Source organism: Anguilla rostrata, chromosome 4 (assembly GCF_018555375.3).
Source record: "Anguilla rostrata isolate EN2019 chromosome 4, ASM1855537v3, whole genome shotgun sequence".
NCBI classification, from domain to species: Eukaryota; Metazoa; Chordata; class Actinopteri; order Anguilliformes; family Anguillidae; genus Anguilla; species Anguilla rostrata.
In genome coordinates this window covers 10,984,988-11,004,846 of record NC_057936.1, presented here as the reverse complement: position 1 = coordinate 11,004,846, position 19,859 = coordinate 10,984,988, and the positions used below count along the sequence as shown (strand labels likewise).

General features: G+C 47.8%; 1 protein-coding gene across 5 annotated transcripts in view; it reads right to left on the bottom strand.

Moving 5' to 3' along the window:
* Window positions 1–1,340: 1,340 nt before the first annotated feature.
* gng12b (guanine nucleotide binding protein (G protein), gamma 12b) overlaps window positions 1,341–19,859 on the bottom strand; it is a 55,151-nt gene continuing 36,632 nt past the window's right edge. For all 5 annotated transcript variants that reach the window (XM_064330598.1, XM_064330602.1, XM_064330603.1 and 2 more), the window contains 3 exons: window positions 5,896–5,934; window positions 5,677–5,785; window positions 1,341–5,110 (listed from right to left, as the gene is read on the bottom strand). In XM_064330598.1, coding sequence (XP_064186668.1) covers window positions 4,985–5,110; window positions 5,677–5,769 — 219 coding nt within the window. In that variant the 5' untranslated portion in view covers window positions 5,770–5,785; window positions 5,896–5,934 and the 3' untranslated portion in view covers window positions 1,341–4,984. The remainder of the gene's footprint in view (window positions 5,111–5,676; window positions 5,786–5,895; window positions 5,935–19,859) is intronic.

The window sequence follows — 19,859 nt, the reverse complement described above, 5'->3', positions numbered from 1 at the left end:
TACCATCAAAAGTGGTTAAAAATAGATTCCCCCGTGCAAAGAGGAAACCAGAATTCCTGCTGATTCTATTTTTACCCCTGCTTTTGCTGTGTGTGACAACCGGTGCATGGAGACCTTGTGCCATTAAGGAGGATTCGTAAGCAATCCCCGGATAGGGGCTACACAAAGAGGCAGCAACGCTTGATTCAAAATAAAACATGACTCTACTAGGACCCGATGTGATCCGAGCAGAGAGTGGGGGACTATGCCATCAAAGACCGCACATCCACAGAGAAGGAGTGAGAGACATGGCAAGGCAGATCGCTAGTGGCAATGGAAAGAATATTTCGGAGGCGATAGGAAATAAAGAGCTCACAGAAAGGAGCCCTTCTAAGAAAACAAAACTCAAATATTGGATAGCGCAGCTAATGGCAGCTGAATGGGCTTCAGGGTAACATGGCAGATCACTACTCTTTGATGGCTGTGATGCAGCACATTGTTGTGTAGTTACGAAGTTTACAAAGGCAGGGGTGTCACAGCAATATGAAAAATTGTACATCTTAGGCAAAGATGCATTAGAGATGATAACAGAAATTTTAATCTGTGACGCAAAAGCCACTCATCAGGACTCAATCTGAATGAGTACAGCGGAGAGCCGTGACCTGCACTATTTATTATTTAAGAGCGGATTCTGAGCTGATCCACTGTTTAGGTGGGCTAAACAGCATATATTATATATGTTATATTATATAATAAATATTAGATATGCAGTAATGTAAAGGTAATTGAAGGAGCACCGTGCCTGTTCTAAACCGATGTCCACACAGAAACGGCTAGTTAATGGGTCTGTGGTTGTTGCCTAACAATGCTGCATTCCATCTCAGTATGTGGCGAGGTGATGTGGAATGCAAAGAGGAGCTTCTGCCTGGCAGGGGGTCCCCAAGTCCCCTGAGGTAGGGGCAATCCAGGAGCCGAGCACCGGTGTGGGAACCAGCCGTCAGCCCCCCCCCGGTTCCCATACGCACGGCATGGTTGAGGGTGAGGAATTCAGCTTCCCAGGCGGGAGGGTGAGAGCGGAGGAATTTAGAACCAGGTGGACTACGGACGGGACACTTATCTTACTCCAGTGAGCTGCGGCAGCCCTGATCAGGGAAAGGGTGAAACCTGGCAGCTGATTAACCCACAGAGCGGATGCATCTCCATAAAAACTGAGACTTATCGAAGTTAGAGAGCATAAAGCGGTATTCTAAAATAAGGACAATCATAGCAATCCTTCCTGTAAGCCTTCTATATGGACAATTGCTTTTTACACCAAGGCTTGTGAATTGCAATTGCAACAAAAAAGACCAATATACAGATAGTTCAAATAAAATGACATTTAATGAAGTAGGGGCAAAAGAAATATCAACATTTACAATACCAGAAACAAAATGCAGCTGCAGAATTTTCAGGGAAAAGCAAAACAGGGCATAAAAAAATAACGTAAATCCACTTGCAGAATAAGTGAAGTTGGCAAAAACAATGTATTTTAAATTTAAGAGATGCCGAAATTCAAAGGCAAAATGTACAGCAGGAAAAAGTAAAGAAGCGATTTAAGCAGGTTAATTCATTTACAAATACAAAAGCAACAGTGAATGATGACGACAGAAAGTATGAATCACATACAGAATAGTTAGCAAGCCTCCACTGTCATTCTGTAAAATATATATTGCGGATAAAAATAAGAACACGTTGAATGTAGAGGGCTGCTTATTGGGCAATGGTACAGCAATGTTGCTAAGTAGTAACACCACTCAATACTTTTTCCATGGTTAATGAAGGTACCACAGATTCACTTGCGCAAAATTCTGTCACTTGTACCACCAAATAATGCTCATTCTTTTGCAGTTAGCGAAGCTACCATGGCATATTTAATAGTACACCATAGTGTTGGCAGAAATGCTAACCATTAGCATTCTCTACAAAGGGGGGTACGGGTTCATTTGCAGTGGCTGTGTCAGCATGTTGGCTTGGCTGTACCTTGTTCACAGTATAGCACTTGGGGAGTGTTACTTAACAGTAGAGCAAAGTTGAGGCAGACACACTTCAATAAGGCCTTTGCTGGTGTAGTCTGCCTGTAGTGTCATGGCACATACACCTGCTGTACAGCCAACCCAGGAAATGGAAAAATATGGCAGTATAGATGGAATGTCAACACTAGGAGACCCTCAACAGTCGCCACTTTAACCACGTTCACAATGGAACACTGAGCTCCAGTCACATGAAAAATACACATTTACCCAACAGCTAAACAAGACTCTCTCAGGAAAAAACAAGAAGCGAGAGCAATGCGCTAAGAGCACCGTGTGTGAAGAACAATCAGACAGAGTAATCGTTTCTATTGCTGGTACAATCCATGGACGTGATGGCACACTTGAGTTCAAATTCATTTTCACACACTTTATAGTAGACACCAATCAATACAAACAGACAGACATAAAAATATCCTTCATTTTATAAGGCATATTCATTTAAAGGGTTACAATATATTTACTGCGATTTGCAATACGATGACTTGCTGCCTACTACATACTTACAAGCGGATCGAGATATCTATGCTAGTCACAGGGCACGATCTCTAAGGCAAATGCAGGGATGTAGAGGACATACACCATGCTTTATAGTTCAAGCTCATCATAAAACGCACAGCGTCAGTCAAGTGCTACTGCAGCCATTTTGGGTAAATATCAAACAGCTTTCTTCCACAGTTGCAAATTTAATGGCGCTTTATCGTGTTGCTTTCTGTTTTCAAAAACAAAAGTAAATTCGAATAAGTACAGCGAATTTCAATGCTGTAAAACAGTGGTAACCTACCCCGTTCCTGGAGATCTACCATCCTGTATGTTTTCACTCTAACCCTAACAAAGCACACCTCATTCAACAGCTAGAGATCTTGTTCAGCTGCTAATTAGTAGAGTCAAGAGAGCTATATTAGGGTTTAAATGATCGTAGATCTACAGGAACAGGACTGGTTGCTACTGCTGTAAAAAAAAAAAAAAAAGTCCTACAGCACAAGAAATGGCCTAAGTGGTCTGGGCAAAGTGGGCGTGTCTAAATGCCTTCATCAGGTGTGCTCACGAAAAGTAGAACAGCTGCTGGCACTGGCACCGGTCCAGAGAATGCTGAGAAATGAACGTGGCTCAATTATGCAACTTCAAAAGCCTGACGTGAGGATACGTTCCATTAAAATACCGCAAAAAACACAAAATAAGTCAATCTTAACATGTGTTCTAGCCTTACATAGCCTTCTATTTTATTTATATAACCTTTTTGCTAATTGACACATTGAGATTGCCAATGTGGTTAAAGTTTTACTCATTTAAAGATTTTCTAATTTCATTTGTCAAGGAAAAATCTTAAAACAAGCTAATATTTTCTACTTGAGAGAAGAAGAAAAAGATTTTAAGTCTCATTGCAAGACTAAAACACTTGTTAAGACTTTTTTGAAGTGAATATACCCCACATTTTTCCCTGTCAGATTTCAAACCATTGGAAAATTTTAATACTAGCATTAGCAAATCGCTGTTCCAATACCTCAATAAAAGGAATGCTAAAACTGATAAAACACTCATGGATCATTTCTGGAAAACGCAGACCATCTGTAGAAATCCTGGAACATAACGCTTATGGATTTCACTGTTTAAAACGCAGTGCTCACACAATAACCAAAACCATTTTGACTTGGAGACTTTAGGTTTCAAAGGTTCATATGCGTACAAGTTGTCCCTGCAGATCTTTAGGCCAGGACCAGATTTAAAACAGTGTATCTGATCGTGTATCTCACTGTGAGAATGAACAACCCAAAGCAGAGAGACGGGCAAATATAAAGAAACCAAGGCTTTTGCAGTGAGCACAACTGAAGAGTGGTGAAAGGTAAGGTAGTCTCTGTTCATTGTAAAATTGCAGACATCTAAACCAGACTGAACTTAAGGCAAATAGAAAAGACACCCTTTCTCCATTTAGTATCTTCCTGCAGAAGGCATAAAAACAGTTTGAGCTAAATCTCAGATTCACGACAAATCGCATGAATTATAATGATTAATGGGATTAGAGACATCTTTGTTTTATTGCTTTTTCCTCGTGTCCAGAAATCAAGCCGTCGAAACAATGATACCCCCGAAACGCTGCCTGGACACGAAGTGTCAAATCTTAGCCTGTGCAATTTTGTACAGGCAACTGCACACAATGGTCCTGGCTGTCTTCCCCCCCAACTCCAATCACTACCACCCCCCCAGGGCTGAGGCAGGGTCTTAGCTTCCGGAGTTGCGTAAATGCAGTGAGATAACAGAAAACACCTGCCACACAAAAGGCAGCTTTCTGAGTTGTTGTTAGTGGCCTTTCGCTAGCCCCGCCCCTTTCCTCCTGTGACAGAAAGCCATTGCAACTTCCTTCCAGTTGGGGGGGAATAACAATGCAGACAAGTTGCGTCGAAGATGGGGTTGATAACAGTTATCAGTACCATTCATGCTCAAACAGATTATTTTCTAGGACCTGTTCGATCCAGTTAGAATCGGGTCCTAACAGACTAAAGAGAGTGCGTGTGGGGTAAAAAAAAAACCGCACTTCTTGCTTACAGAGATTACACAGCTCTGGACACTCCCATTCTGACCCCACTCTTTGCACTCAGATAACTTAAGTCTGAACCACCGCAGATAACAATCAGCGCTTGGACCGACCCAAAAACGGCATTCACTCACAAACTATCCTCACGCTTTGTTCCTGGGGGTGAAAACCGCTGCAAGTTAATCTTTGTGCTTTTCAGCGCCTTGTTTTTGTCCTGGCTGAATATACAGGAAAAAACTAAATTGTCAATACTTGCATTAATTCAGTAGGGGTAACTTCGGGGTTCTAGTTTTAGTAGGGGTTGGTCTCGGGGGGTCAAAAGGCGAGTAGAGGACGATCGTTTTAAATCGGATGTTGGTCTATAAAAAAGAACACTAAAAATCGTGAGCGTTCAGGCATCCCGTTACAATATCGTGCAGGGCTTCTTGTCCTTGAAGGGGTTCTCAGAGGCCGGGATGCCCATGAGCAGGGGGTCGTACTTGGCGTGTTCTCCACAGTAGTGCATGAGGTCCGCTGATGCTTTGGACACCTGAAAGGCAGAGGTGGAGTGGTTATGGCTATGCGACATGCTCTCTCACACATACACACACACATGCACACACACACCTACATACACGCACGCCAATGCACACACACACACACACACTTACATGTGCACACGCATGCACACACACGCGCACACGCGCGCACAGTTACACAAATGGACAGCCAGAAGCAAACAACCACTCAAAAACAGTGAGCAGATGTGCACTGGTGGAGAAACAATTCTGTGTACAGTAGGTGAGTGAACGCATTCCCCTGAGGCAGAACTGAGGCCCCCTGGGTTTTCCATTTCTAAGAAGCTCCCAGGGTTCTTGGAAGAGGCACGAACACCGGCCCAGCCCACTTCATTAACATCAGCACATTCTTAGAACACGGCGCCGCCCCCGGAGGAGTTTCAGCCAATGGGGCCGCTGAGCTGCCCGGTGAGAGCGGATCGCCCCGCCCGTCCCATTAACATCAGCACATTCCAGCCTGTGGAAGCAGCGATGGTGCAGCATGCGTGGAATGAGACCCGGAGTTCAGACACTCCTGTTTGTCAAAACACGTGGTCACCTTTATCCTCTCGATGTTAGCCTCTATCCTCAGCTGCTGCACGGTCCTCCTCGCCTGCGCTACGTTGTTGGAGCTCGGCATTTTAGAGGACATCTCAACCCGCGCGCGCCTGCATTCAAAACAAGGGGCGGACAGCGGTTACGTTATCGCGTGTCCCGGGACGAAGAAGTGAGAAGATCAACAGCCGCAAGGTCATGCATATTGGATGGCAACGCTCACCTTATCCAGCTCTTTCAGGCGAACCCTGACGTCTTACTCCTGGAAATAAAATACAAACAAGGATCATTTTCGCATGCATATTTCACCCCGACACTTTGCAGTCCCCAGTCAAACTCTGCAACGCTGTCTTTCGCTCAAACAGGGCCCACGCCTAGTAAAACATCTTCAAAGCAGATTAGAATCCTTATATTTATAATTTTACACCGCAGCACTCTCCACACATTATGAACAGCCTTAAAAAATATGTCATAACATCCCGTATTTATAAACGCCTGAGATAGGAACTTAATCTGCCCATATTAAGTTCCTCCCTCAGGCATTTTGGCAATCTGCCCAAAAAAAAAAAATACTTAAAAAAAAAATTTCATAGCAACTGGGTGGGAGGCACTGGCCGGAATCCTCCAATCAAAGTCCTTAAAAAAGAATATCGTGACCAACGGGAGGGCCAACACTGGCACAGACAGCTGGGGTAGACGAAGAGGGCAGACTTCAAATGGCTTCCTGCAGCGGTGTGTCACGCCGCGCTCTGCTCTGGCCTTCACCGGAGGGTCAAACAGGACCGCGGGACGCCTGGAACAGAGCGCTTGGCTTTGAAGCTCGGCCAAACAGGCAGGCGAGCAGCTGGTCCCCTGAGCGCGCCTCCAGAGCGCTTTCCCAAAAGTGACATCTGCGGGTTATCTGTAGACTCATCTTACGCAGAGGCAAACGTGTGCGTGCTCACTCACACAGATACACACAACCACACCATACACACACACACACACACACACACATACACACACACACACGCACGCACACACACACACGCACACACGCGCACACACACACACGCACACACACACACACGCACACACACGCACGCACACAGATACACACACACACACACATACACACACACACACCCCCCACACACACACCACGCACACACACCACTCGCACACACACACACACACACACACACACACACACACACACGCACACACACACACACACGTGCATTCAGAACTCTCACTTTCGGACGGAAGTCATTGCACAAGCGGAACCGCACTGTAAGAAAATAGGGGCCCAGACTGTGGCCGGGCTGGAAGCTTCAAAGCTCAGCACCAGGATCTGTATGTTTCCAGTTAACTGGGGTACTGAATTCAAGAAAGAAAGAAAAAAAACCCAGCCTAGTCATTCTGGGCAGGAAAAAGGCCATTTGTGCAGCTTGTCAAACGGATGTTTTTCTAGAATGCATCCTTGGGAAGAATTAATGGAGTAACAACAGAGCTTTACTCCAAACATTCTTATTGCATTACTGAGGCTGTTTTGCCACTGCGGTGCGGACACCTGCGATCTTTTTCTTCCTCGGAAAAACAAATTAGCGGCGCGCTCAGCCCTGCAGGAGAAGAGCACGCGGATGAACGGAGCTCGTGGCAGCGGCGTGTCGCCGCGGTGACGTTCGGCCGCGGCGCGTTAGTTCCCGCTTCGCTGGCCTCAACGCACGTTTCCCCTTCCTGTCAATGATCTACAGCACAGAAGGAACATGCCCGGACACAGCCCCGCTCCTGCGCTTCCTGTGCGTCTTCACTCCGCTCCTCTCCCTCCCTTTAAAGATAAGCACTTTCTCTGCCCTCCCCTGCTCAGACCCTGCCCCTCTCCTCTTCTGAAACAGACTACAGCGCCCTCAGCTGCAGCGGGGAAGCCAGGAATGCATTTGGGAAGGGGGGGGGTGGTGAGGGTTGGTTGGTTAATAATTACTTTAACCAGTTTACTTGTAATCCTCCTTGGCGTGCACTTGTATTTCTGGAAGGGGTTGTTTGCTATCAACTTCCGCATAATCTCACTTCAAACCCGCCACCTCAGAAAGGTTTCTGCTCAGCTATGGGACTACGGGAGGTCCTGCAAGCAACAAGTACTCTGACAAAAGTACACACGCATACGTAAACGTCCTCACGTTCCCTCACACACAAACCTTCTCTCTGACGACGTATTCTCATTGGTTACTTCCGAGCGCGCCTACTGTGCACCACGGCAGCTCGGAAGTATTCAAATTGGCCGCGTTCGTCACGACTTTCCGCATATATGCAATGACATGCCGTACATGACCCCTGAACGTCTTCGGTCAGCCACACCTCACTCCGCCCCTGCATGTGCTCCAATCCGGCTCCACAGACGAGCACTCGTTAGTTTCAGCCGAGCGGTGCTTTGTATGCTGGGAATTAGTGTCAAATATCTTGTTCGAGGAAGTCAGGAGTCAAAGGTCATTCAGAGGAGAACGCTTTTCTCATACCGAGTCAAGCTGCAGGGCACCGGCTCGCCCAAACGCACACGCACACAGATATCATGCAAAAAAAAAAAAAGATTAAAAAAGGGTGTGTGAAATGTTCTCCTCAGGAAGGACTCTTGATGATGTGTTGTGAGTCAGTGCTTTGCTTCCTGTCCTGGGGAGGTTTTTTTTTTTTTTTGGGTTGCCGCTGTCTGAACAGACTGCCTATGTCCTCACTGAAAAGAGGAGAGTCATTGAAAAAAACGGCATCGCTTCTTCCAACCGCCTCGACCGCAGACTTCCCCCGCTGGTTTTTTTCCCGCGCGCGGATCCTTTTCTGCATTTCCGTGCCGTTGAGGCAGCTGACGCAAACGGACGCAGTTTTTTTCCGGGAGGGGAGGCGGTGTGGCCGTCGCTCTTACGATAAGAGGAAGCGAGAGGGGTGACAGAGCGCACTGGCCACCCTAGTCAGCACAAAAAAGAAAAAGGAAATGCCTGGCATTCCTCCTCACGATTAGGCTATGGCGCATCTGGATTCAGCAGAAGGGCACGCGGCCTGCGGGCATCGGTCTTGGCGAAACTCAGCACCCTATCTCTGGCCTGGCTTCCCCCTTCTATTAACTCAGCTCCAACAACATTCCCCCCCGCACGACGTAAGATTAGTTCTGGCAAAGCTTCGTAAGCACATACTAACCGCAGGTCCCATGCACTTCACACCTCAATTAACACCTCAATTAAGAAAAGTGTTTTGGCACCAAACACGACTCCTTCGAATACCATCCCCGTGTAATGGTGAGTACTGTTGGAAGGTTTGGTGGTGTGTACTTCCACCCAGCGAGAGGAGTGGTAACACATTCTGATTTGGCTGAATTGCCGCAGGTTGCTTCATCGGCTATGCTGATATTTCCCAGGATGCAATCAGGGGAGCAGGAAGCGGGGGGACAGGGGAGACATGTCCCCCCCAATGCTGGATACAGCTAAACTTGCCCAACCCAATAATTGTACTGAAAATAAGAAGAAAAAAAAGTTTACCATGTGCTTTTATTTTGAAAGGCATGCTGCGGGAGCGCAGTCCACAAGTCCACCCGATACAGCAAATGCCATTTCTTTTAATGGAGGCCAATCTTTAGAAAATAACCCCATTCAAATCGTGCACCGCAAGATTCTGCGAGAAAATTTGCAGTCAATACCCATTTTGAATAAACAGAGCGTTTGTGATGTAGTTAATTCATGCATTTCAATATTAGAGGGTTAAATGCGGTTTAAGTTGATTAAACATGATTCATTCATTATTGTGCCCTCTTGAGGGTGTCTACTGTTAGCCCATTACTGACTAAGAGATATCTCACATACATACAGAACAACAAAGAAACAACAAAGCCAGCTCTTGCAGGTGAGAATGGGTGACGCTAGGATACGTCTGCACTATTAATACCCACAGCTAGCTCTGGAACCAATGAACTTTCTCATTAACTATAATATTTATTGTGGGGCCTGTGAGGGTAGAGGCTGGGGAGCAAATGTGTCCCTCCCCCCCGATGTTAACTCACTCCTACGTCCCTGCATGCAACTCATGTATTTGTTTTGCTCTGCAGCCACACAGTGAAGATAGCCTTGGAGGACACTGATTTACAAAGTGCCAGGAAGGAAGGGGAAGGTTTTTTTTTTTCCTTCTTCTTTCTTGTACATGTGCATGTGAGCGGCGAACAGGCACCATATAACTCAGGAGGAGCTGCTTTATGAACCGTAGCTGTGCCCTTAACATGATCTCCTATCAGGATACACGACGCTCCAGTACACGAGGCCACCCATGGGGCCATAAACGGGAGATAGCGTCAGGGCTGACGCCGTTGTGTACGCACGCACACACACATGCACACGCACACAGGAACCTCGTCCTCGCGATTGGCGGGCTTCGGAAGCTCTCTCTTCTGCGTACATGCCACAGGCTACAGGCGGTGATTTCATGTTTTGTTTTTTTTTGTTTTTCCTCCGGTGTGTTCTGGCTTGGCTAATTCAGTTTCCAGAATGCCACAGGTTATACGCTTGTGGAAACACGGTCGTAGACTTACAGCAACTACTGAGCGTTTTTTAAAAAAACCTTGACGCGTGTACAGGGCGTTTGGGAGGGACTGGTAAGTGCAGGGGCATGTATACCTCATCCCTCAGAACATGCTTCTTTGCTGGCAGGCCACAGAGGGATGCAGCACCAATGCAAAGGGGGCCAATATTCAGATTCAGAAAAGACTTCTTCCACCACCCCAGGCCACCCCATCCCTGCACAAGTACAGCACGATTTCTAGAGGCTCCTTGTCAATCAGAGACCTCGGAATCATCGTAAATGCCCCCCCCCCCCCCCACCCCACCCCAATAAGGTACCCCTGACAGTACAAAGCAAAATTGTCCAGTGTTAATTCAACTCCAACACATAACTGTTATCTGTTAAGAGCTGAAACACTGTAACATTTCACTGTGTATTTACAGAAGTGGTGCTTTCTTGGGTTCCGCTCTAAACACATGCCGGCACGCAGCTTTCAGTGGTTCATCAAGAATACCACACAGAGGGCAGCGGATGAATGACAGGCGAACTCCGGCACCCCTGCAAAGTCACCCTTGTCCATGCAATTTTTAAGCAAGGTTAAATATTAAATATATTTTAGTTTTGTGTATATTTCTTTCTATATATGCCTTAACTGCAAGGCATAACAGCAGCAAAAATCATCAACAATCAACACTACAACCATGCTGTTTATCGTGTTATCTGTGTATCCTGTATACACCACTTCTGTGAGGGCACAGCTGCAGCTGTGGGGAGCGCTGGCACAGCCAAAACGAACTCCACGACCTGCAGCCATCCGAAGCCTGCAACTGCCGACGGCATTATCTCCGTTTCTGGACGACCCTTCCGTCCGCCGGTCTGGGGCTAATACGACGGCTGACCGGGTGGGGGCTGACAGAACCTGGGGGGGGTTAGCTGGGAACCGTACAGGAAATGGAAGAAGCGGATGGAAGCCGCAGCAGGATGCAGAGCTCGCCGGAGACCATAAAGCTCCCACATCGCTTTAATCAGCCCCTCCCACCTCTTTTCTGCAGGATCCTAGAGCCCCACTTCCTCTGCCCCGGCACGGCCTAAACGATTGAAGATGTGTCGGGGCGTAAAAATAGCAGCGGAACAGGAAGAGGAGCTGAAGAGCGTCCAAGGGGCAGACATTCATCACGAGGGAAATATAAAAGCGCAAACGTTCCTAATTAGCAGCATTCGCGCGAAACGCTGTCGCGCGCCGCCGGTCCCTGTGCTCTTCCTACGCAGACGAGCATCAGCATCATGCTCCTGAAGCGCAGATGACTTTACGGCCAACTTAATTACAGCGCATCCTTTCCCCATTCGATGACTCACGCAGCAAAATAGAAACGTCTCAAGAAACAATCGTTCCACAAAGCGATGAAAGCAGCGTGCTCGAGCGCACTCTTCTCTGCAGTTAAAAGTCCCGCTTTGATGCGACTGAGACGCGTGAAGCCGGAGACACTCCCGCAGGAGACGCCAAGCTTTCAGACGCCCTGGTTTTGGGCGGAGCCGCAGCCCCGACCCGCCGGAGCCGAACCGAGAGAGCCGCTCGAGGTCCGCGCTCCGCAGCCGGGCTCGGCACCGGTCACAGTCGGCGGTTTTTGGCGAGCCAGACGGGAGGGGCTGAGGGCAGGGCCCGGCAGGACGTGGTGTGGTCCGGATCGGGCTCGGCATCCTGGTGCTGGGGTGGGCACTGACAGTGGGGACTGAACATCAACCAAATGTGGGGGTGGTCAATCTCTGGTCTGACTGCCAGACAGGGCTTTTTGTACCAGGACATCACAAGATGCATGGTGGGCGGAGTCAAAGCTTTTACATGGGTAACCTGCTGCAGAAAAGCCCAGATGTTTGTGACTGCTGAGCACTTCCCCTTTCCCTCCACACTGCCCAGGCTTTAGCTGCGTCACAGTCCACGACATGAATGACACAAAGGCATCCCATGCGTAGAGATTTTGGGGAACTTGACTTATGCTGGGAGGCGGGCCAAAATCAGAGCGCAGCCAAAAAGCAGCTCTGTGACGAATCGGAGGACGAGAGGCCGGGCGTAGGGCTCCTGGCTGAATTAGAGGCCTGGCGCAAAGCGCCCCCCCCCCCACATTTCCCGCCAGCGCCGGTTGCATGGCGACCGGCTGCTCTTCTCGGCGCCCGGCTGTTCGCCCCGTGGCGGGGTGGCGGGGGGAGGGGGGGAAGGCACTCGGCGTTCCCGGCTCCGGGAGGAACACGGCCGATCGTTCCGCTCCCGCGATCCCTTTGATCCGAGTCGAGTTCCTGGCCTCCGAGGCGCGCCGCTCCAGAAATAGCTCCGGCGCGCTGCGCGGGAAAGCCGCGGCGGGACCACCTAGCCCGAGCGTCGAGGAGGTGGTCCCAGAAAGGATGGGGCCCCCCCTCTCCCAGCGCCTCCACAAACACACCGACGGGACCACCTTCGGCACGGAAACACGGCTAAGGAAGCAGCCTTCACGAACATATAATTTGCCATTAATCCTGTTCTGCCTGCTAGCACTGTCACAAGCCTTTAAAATACAGCAGTGCAAACATGCCACGCATTACCCTTAACAATAGAATACAATACCATATTACATAAGCCCTTGTAACCAGGAAGACCGGTACAGTTCAGTAAATGTAAAGGAAAAGCTCCACACAACTGGGACTACTACAGTAAGGTGGGATATGGCACCAATGAGAGGACGTAGTAACACAGCAGCATAGTAACCGCTGCTGTCTAACCTTCAGACAAGGAAATAACCTCCACGCAAATCACCACTTTGGAATTAGGAATGGTAGGAACGGTATCTATTGTTTGCATAAAATCACTATCATTTGCTGCCGACACCTTTATGTGTTAATATGATACGATAAGTGATCACCTTAACTTATTGTGTTGGTATGAACGGAATCACTTGCAGTGCATACACTAGCTGGGCCGTACTCAATTACCAAGAGGAACATCTGCCGATAGCCGCTGCAGGAGCACCATTCAGCGACCGTGAGAAAGCCTACAGCGATGAGCCGAGACACTTCCTGGGTAAGTAACGTCCAATCAGTCTCCTGGCCGCCCGCAGCCCTTAGTGAACCTGACCTGTCGGCTGACATGCCCGCCTCTTAGTCTCCTAGCAACAGGATGCCTCCGCCACTTGCCAGGCCAAAACCTTCGCAAGCTCCAGTTACTACAAAAGGCTGAGCCCAGGAGACTTGAGGACACCCCCGGGTCAGAGCAGATGTACCATCCGCATTGTGACACCCACCAAGTTTCTCAATGGGCATTGTGAATGGTTTGGCACCAACACTGGAGTGTAGGAGATATAAATGGCAGTTCAACTGTGCCATTGTTAGCATCTCAGTTGCTGTCATGCTACCTGCAGGCCAGCCAGCTAAGCTAAGACTTCACATGCACATAGAAAAGGCATTGAGAATGTCTGCAAAAACCCACCTGAGGTCAACACAGAAAGGCTGAAACTGCCATGAGCCGCACTGTGCATCCGTATGCATTTAAGGCTGTGGACTCGTACTAACTTTGATACTGTAAAATGAGAACATGCTGCGTTCGAGTTCCCCGAACGGCTTAGCATAAATAGCGGTCACATGACAGTTGAGATGAGGACATACGAAAAGTTTCCGCTGATGAATTATGTGCTGTTCACAGTTCTATATTTACAGGGAGGAAATGTCTGCCTTTGTGACTACTCAGCACAAAGTGCATTTAATGAGACAGAGGATGCAGATTTTTTTGCTCCCGAGTCCTAGCACGTGTTAACGGACTTTGTTTAGTCTTTCACAGTACTGGGAGGCGATGCGCGGTCGAGCTGCGAGCCGTAAATCTTCGTCGACTCTGGGGCGCTGCGCAGCTGCTGAAAGAGAGGGAGCCGGTAGGGCGGATTGGGGCGCTTTTGTTGCGCGGTGACGATCGTGCTATCGGCGGGGCGTAGCGGCTTGGCGTCTCCTCCTCCGCCTGCACCGCAGCACAGGTGGGCGGAAGAGGGGAGGGGAAGCGGACAAGCAGGTTCAAGTTTTTTTTCCCCCCAAATTTGTGGACCTGTGCCTGTGCCCCAACACCCCCCCCCCCCCCCAGCCCTCGCCCCCCTCCCTCTAAACCACCAGAGCACGCACAGGAGCAGATGAGCCCGCGGTCGCGTGCTTCCCAGCGCGGTTTCCGATCCGGAGGGCGACGCCCTTGGCCGCAGGCTCGAGCGCATTCCCGTTCCCAGAAAAAAAGGGCGAGGAATGCCGTTCCCGCACTCCCGGCCCGACCGGCTCGCATGCCGGAGAGAGAGAGAGAGGGGAAGGTGAGACATTTTTTGGGGATGAAAGAGCGCTTTCAACTCCCCCGGTGCCACGTCCGTCCGTACCGCAGCCAGACAGGAAGGAGCGCGCGGCCCCCGGTCGGACGGGCGAAACCGTCCAGACCAGCGGGGCCGACATCGAGACGCGCGTTTCTGCAGCTCGTTCAGCGGCTGCAGCTTCTCCGCGGCGGAGGGGCGGGAAGCCGGGCGGTTCTTTGGAGCGTTACTCAGCCTGGCAGGCAGGCAGGGCGGCCGCGTGCGACACCAGTGGAAAAAAATCTGCCAGGCGGGGGAACGAGGGGCCGGGGGCGGACAGGCGCCCAAACCTGTTGCAGGCGAGTCTGTTGACTTTGAAAAGGTGGAGTGAAACACTTTGCACGCATTTCCTCATGCTCACCAGCTGCTGTTCACGTGAATCCAGAGTCACTGATCTACTTGGCTGCAATACAAAAAAAAAGAAAAAAAGGGGGGGGGTGGCTGCTTTTCAGAGCAAATTTGAATTGAAAAAAGAACTTTATTAAAACATTACGAAGCACCCCGCGATGGGTGCACATACCTACCGCACACTCGCTCCAGGGCGGCCAGGTGTGCGTGAGGTGAGGTGAATGCTGTGGCAGTGCCTGGCAGCGACTATGCCCTTAACTTCACCCACCCGCTGATTGGTGCAGCCAGCCGCGCATTGTGCGCAGTTCACTTGAGCGCTCCGCCTGTCGTCGAGCCAGAAGCATCAAAATGAAGAGCTCGGTGAGTTTCCTCTTGATTTCAGGGGAAACCCGGGAGGCACACCTCGACCTTTCCATTCAGTGCAGAGCGTGCTCTCTGGCACTGTTCTTCTGTTAGACTAGAGCAGCAGCCTGCAAATTTCTCCGACAGTATAGGCCGCTGTTGCCGTGCCTCTCAACTCAAAACTTTCTTCCTGCCCAGCTAAGATATCAGCAGCCTCCCACCCTGTTGTTCAAACCAAGCATGTTCGTCCTCTCATCTTAATTAGATGACAGCACAATGAATCCCTAACAAGCACAAGTTATCAAAGACTCCCTTTCACCTGGCCTGGATAAGAAGGGCACGAGGCCTTTGGGTCCACCAATGCATCTGGGGAGCTGAGACCCCCCCCCACCCCCCGCCCCCCTTCATCAGCGATTATCCGAGGGATCTCCCTGACCGCGTCACGCGGTGCGACCGCGGTGCGACCGCGGCCAGACTCCTCACCCCCTCGGCGGCTCTGCTCGCACGTCGGCCGTGAATAACGCGGTGTGTCAAAAAAAAAAACGCGCAAACCCCTGACCTCCCACCTCACCTGTTGTAATGAAGAGATTTCATGTGCCAAGCAAGCCGGCTGACCCACTGAGAAACAGCATGCCTGTTTTCTACCCTTTATAAGGGCATTCACTACTGTACGTATCATTTTCGATGATGCAAAGCTATATCTCTGCCTGTGCAGAAATGTGCAGAAACCTGGACTTCTTTTGTCCAAGATTTATGGCATACATTTGAAGGAATATCAACAGCAGACCAGAATTCCAAGGGGATGTATGAAAAAGGGGATAAATGACTGAAACATACATCAGTTGAAACAGCGTCTAGCCTGAGAATGGAAGATCCATTTTAAGAATATCTTGCAGTAGTGCAGAAAAATGAAAGTGGACAGAAAATGTATTTGATAAATTTTTAGTCAACACGCTCTCTTAACAGTCACAATAGATGCACAATTCAGGGACAGATTCTTTTATCACGTGGAGACCCTGGCTCAGACTCTTAGTCACAGTGCATGCTCCATTTACAAGAAATGCTTTTCCCCCAAAACAACCTGAAAATAGCAAGTGGTGCGAGCCATTAAAAAAAACCATAAGACTCTCAGATGCAAATTTGCAGTGTCTTTTCTGAAAAGTACAGTCCCTCATGGGAGGCAAATGTTGACTTTAACTGGCACAGGTGCAAGCCACACAGCGACTCTCAGCACCAAGCATGCAAGTTAGCAGCTGTAGTGTTCTGTTTGTGATCCTGACAGTTCTGGCTAGACTTGAAAGACTATTATCACCATCATCATCCCGTTCCTGTTCATTCTGCATCGCACACACCTACAGGACCCCTACAGGAGATGATTTGTTTAACTTTTTTTTTCTTTTAATCAATGCACGTGGGATCAATCAAAATTTTGCTTCTGAAACCTGGAAAGTTTTATTTAACATATACTTTTAAAATACACATTATTTGTTATGATAGACTCCAGTGGTAAATTGAATATTTGGGCATGTTAATATTCATGGTATTGCCTTGACAGCCAAACGAAACAATAAATATTGAATCCTGCTAGAGAAAAATAAGGGTGTAAATTTGTGTAAAGACGGAAGGGCCGTTTCTGAGCTATGAGAACAAAATTAGCAGGGCCATTGCAGTGTCTAAGAACTAGTGATCAAAAAGAATGACAAGATGGAGATGCTTTGCAATCGGCACAAGTAGGAGAAGAAACAAGGTGTCCAGGATTTACCAGAGTAAAGAAACCAAAAATAAACTATGAACACGTGCCTGCAGAGCCAGAAGTATAACACAAAAACAATCTTCAAAAACGATTTGCTACTTCATTTAAATCAATATTTTCCCAAGTATAAAGTATTTGAAAACACAAGTCAATAAAAAAAGGTGGGAACTCGCTTTCGCCAGGCATTTGCACAACTAACGGCTTATAATTCCCTTCCTGTTAGAGCTTGGCTTGGCTGCCTCCTGATGCAACTTCAGCCGAGCTGTTCTGGGCAGGGACTTTTATTTTGAGTAACGCTATCAGTTAGGTGGTCGTGACGACGTTATGGCTTCCTGTCGCACAAACGAGCCGAGTGCGTTGCCGGATCCCTAGAGACCGCATTCCTGCAATTGCAGCCGAGGGAGTCGCGTATCACGGATAAAGCATCTCCACCGTCTCGCGGGACGCAGGAAAGATACGATTGGACGGCTGGAGTGGACCCAAAGATGGTTAAACCGGTAATTTGTTCAGCTCTAACGAGGAAAAAAAGTGCCAAAAAGCAAATCCCTCCCCTCCCGCACGCACATACAAGTGGAGACTTTCCTGCCAATTCTGATTGGCTTTGACTTCTAGGGCCGAGCTGTTATGTTCGCTCCGCTAACTTCTCCGTCTAGACAGCAGCTTAGACTGAACTAATTTTGGAGGAATCCGACAAACCCACAACTGCACTTAATAACAAACCGCGATTCATGTTTATTACTCCAACCCCCTAAGAAGTTTGAGGTGATGTACAGCCTCTTTGAATTTAGCAGACATCCTTTATGTTATAGGCTAGCCTATAGGTACCCACAAGAATTAAATGCCTTTTGGCTTACCTGCACCAAAAGGGAAATAACTGTCTGGCATTCAATTTAGTAAGATACTCAACAGTTTAAAAAAAAAAAAATTCTCGTGACCCTCTGCATTTCTCAAACCACAACATTTTTCAGTTCATACCAGCTCACGGCTAATACAATAATTAGCACACTCATTTTCATGGCGCGTCCCGTTGATGCAGAATGACACTCAGTCACGTTATCTTAGGTATGCAATTACAGAACGTCTAAAGTTCACTTCCCTATCATAACATTGCCAAGGCCGTTAGAGTTGGCCACCGTCAAACTTTTCCCCCTTTTCCAATAAACATACCCTCCCAAACAGAGGTAAAAATAGAAGCAACGGTTTAGTACTCTGTAATGCCCCTATTTGGCACTTACTGAGCCAGTGTGAGGTACCTAAATGTGAAATGAGTCAACAGGGAGGGCCACTCAAAGCTCGGTTGAAAGAATGCCAACATCAGATTTTCTACAGCCGTTTATATTTGCAGGGAAAAAAAGAGTTTTATGTTGTCATTACTGACTCTTAAAGTGTGACTTTGTTTTAAACAAATAAAAACCAAAAACCGCTGCTTTCATGTACAGCTGATTGAATCTGATTGCAAAAATAAACATGATAAATCTGAGGGCGGCACAGTGGTGCAGTGGTTAGTACTGTCGCCTCATAGCTAAAAGGCTGAATCTCGGCCTGAGCTGTTCAGTGTGGAGTTTGCATGTTCTCTCTGTCCAAGTGGGTTTCCTCCAGGTACTCCGGTTTCCTCCCACAGTCCAAAGACATGCAGGTAGGCTAATTGGACACCGTAAATTGCCCATAGGTATGAGTGTGTGAGTGAATGATGTGTGTGTGCGCCCTGTGATCGATTGGCGACCTGTCCCGGATGTATTCAAGCCTCTTGCCCAATGCATGCTGGGATAGGCTCCAGAACCTTCCACGACCCTGACCAGGAATAAGCGTGTATAGATAATGGATGGATGTATAAAAATCTGACTTCAGACTGCATCTTTATTGGTACTCATTCAGTGGAACTGTAAACAAGATTATTGCGAAATTGGTTCAATGACTGAAACTGCAGGGGAAACGGGCATCGTCACTCACAGGCTGATCCTCAGCTTGTATCCCACTTTCCGTAAAACTAGTACAACTTGCAGTACAGTATACTATCCTTACACTTATGTTTGGTTGAGAGAAATGTAGAAGGCACCAGAAAGCAAGTTGTTTTGAAAAAGCTTGTGACAATCTGCTTTGCTGTTTCAGCAAGGGAATACATACAGAGTCAATTACCCAATAGATCAGCCTTAAAATGAGCTCATCACTCCACCCATATGAAAACATAATCCTCACTGACAAGCAATACCCAGAATATGCCAACTGCAATATGATAATAGATATGCATACAGCACAGTGATTTTTGATCTTGTAGCTTCTTGGAGTGAATGACTGGAGAATTAATTAATCTGTATGTTATAGGTCTAAGGATTTTGTATACTTTGTTCAAGGATTTTTCAATGGGCTAAAAAGTCAAAAGTGTTTTTTCAAGGGAAACAGTGCATTCTGGGCAGATTGGGGGTAAAAACCCTGAGCGTCACTTGTCAGTATTAGACATGACTTCCCAGAATCACCTTTTCAGTGTGATTAACATAATTCATTGATGAATATGCTAGACTATGTATGACTCATCATTTGTCCTGGAGTTAAACCAGCTACATCTTCGCAAAATAGTACAATAGTCACCTCAGCTGGAAGATGACAACAAATTTCAAGGGTGAACTATCCCTTTAAATACATGCACCACTAAACACTATAAATACTATAGTCAGTACAGTATGCACAACTCGATCCATTTATAATGTTGTAACTAAGCAACTACCCCTTTAATTTATTTGGATTTATACACCAACTGGATGTCACAGCCAGAAAAAAATGTATAGAGCAGATTTCCCATTGCATGCAATGGATATGATAACTACTGCATAAACTTTTTTTTTAAAATCATGTGCATCTCTGTCCATGAATCAAATGCACCAATAACTACTGACA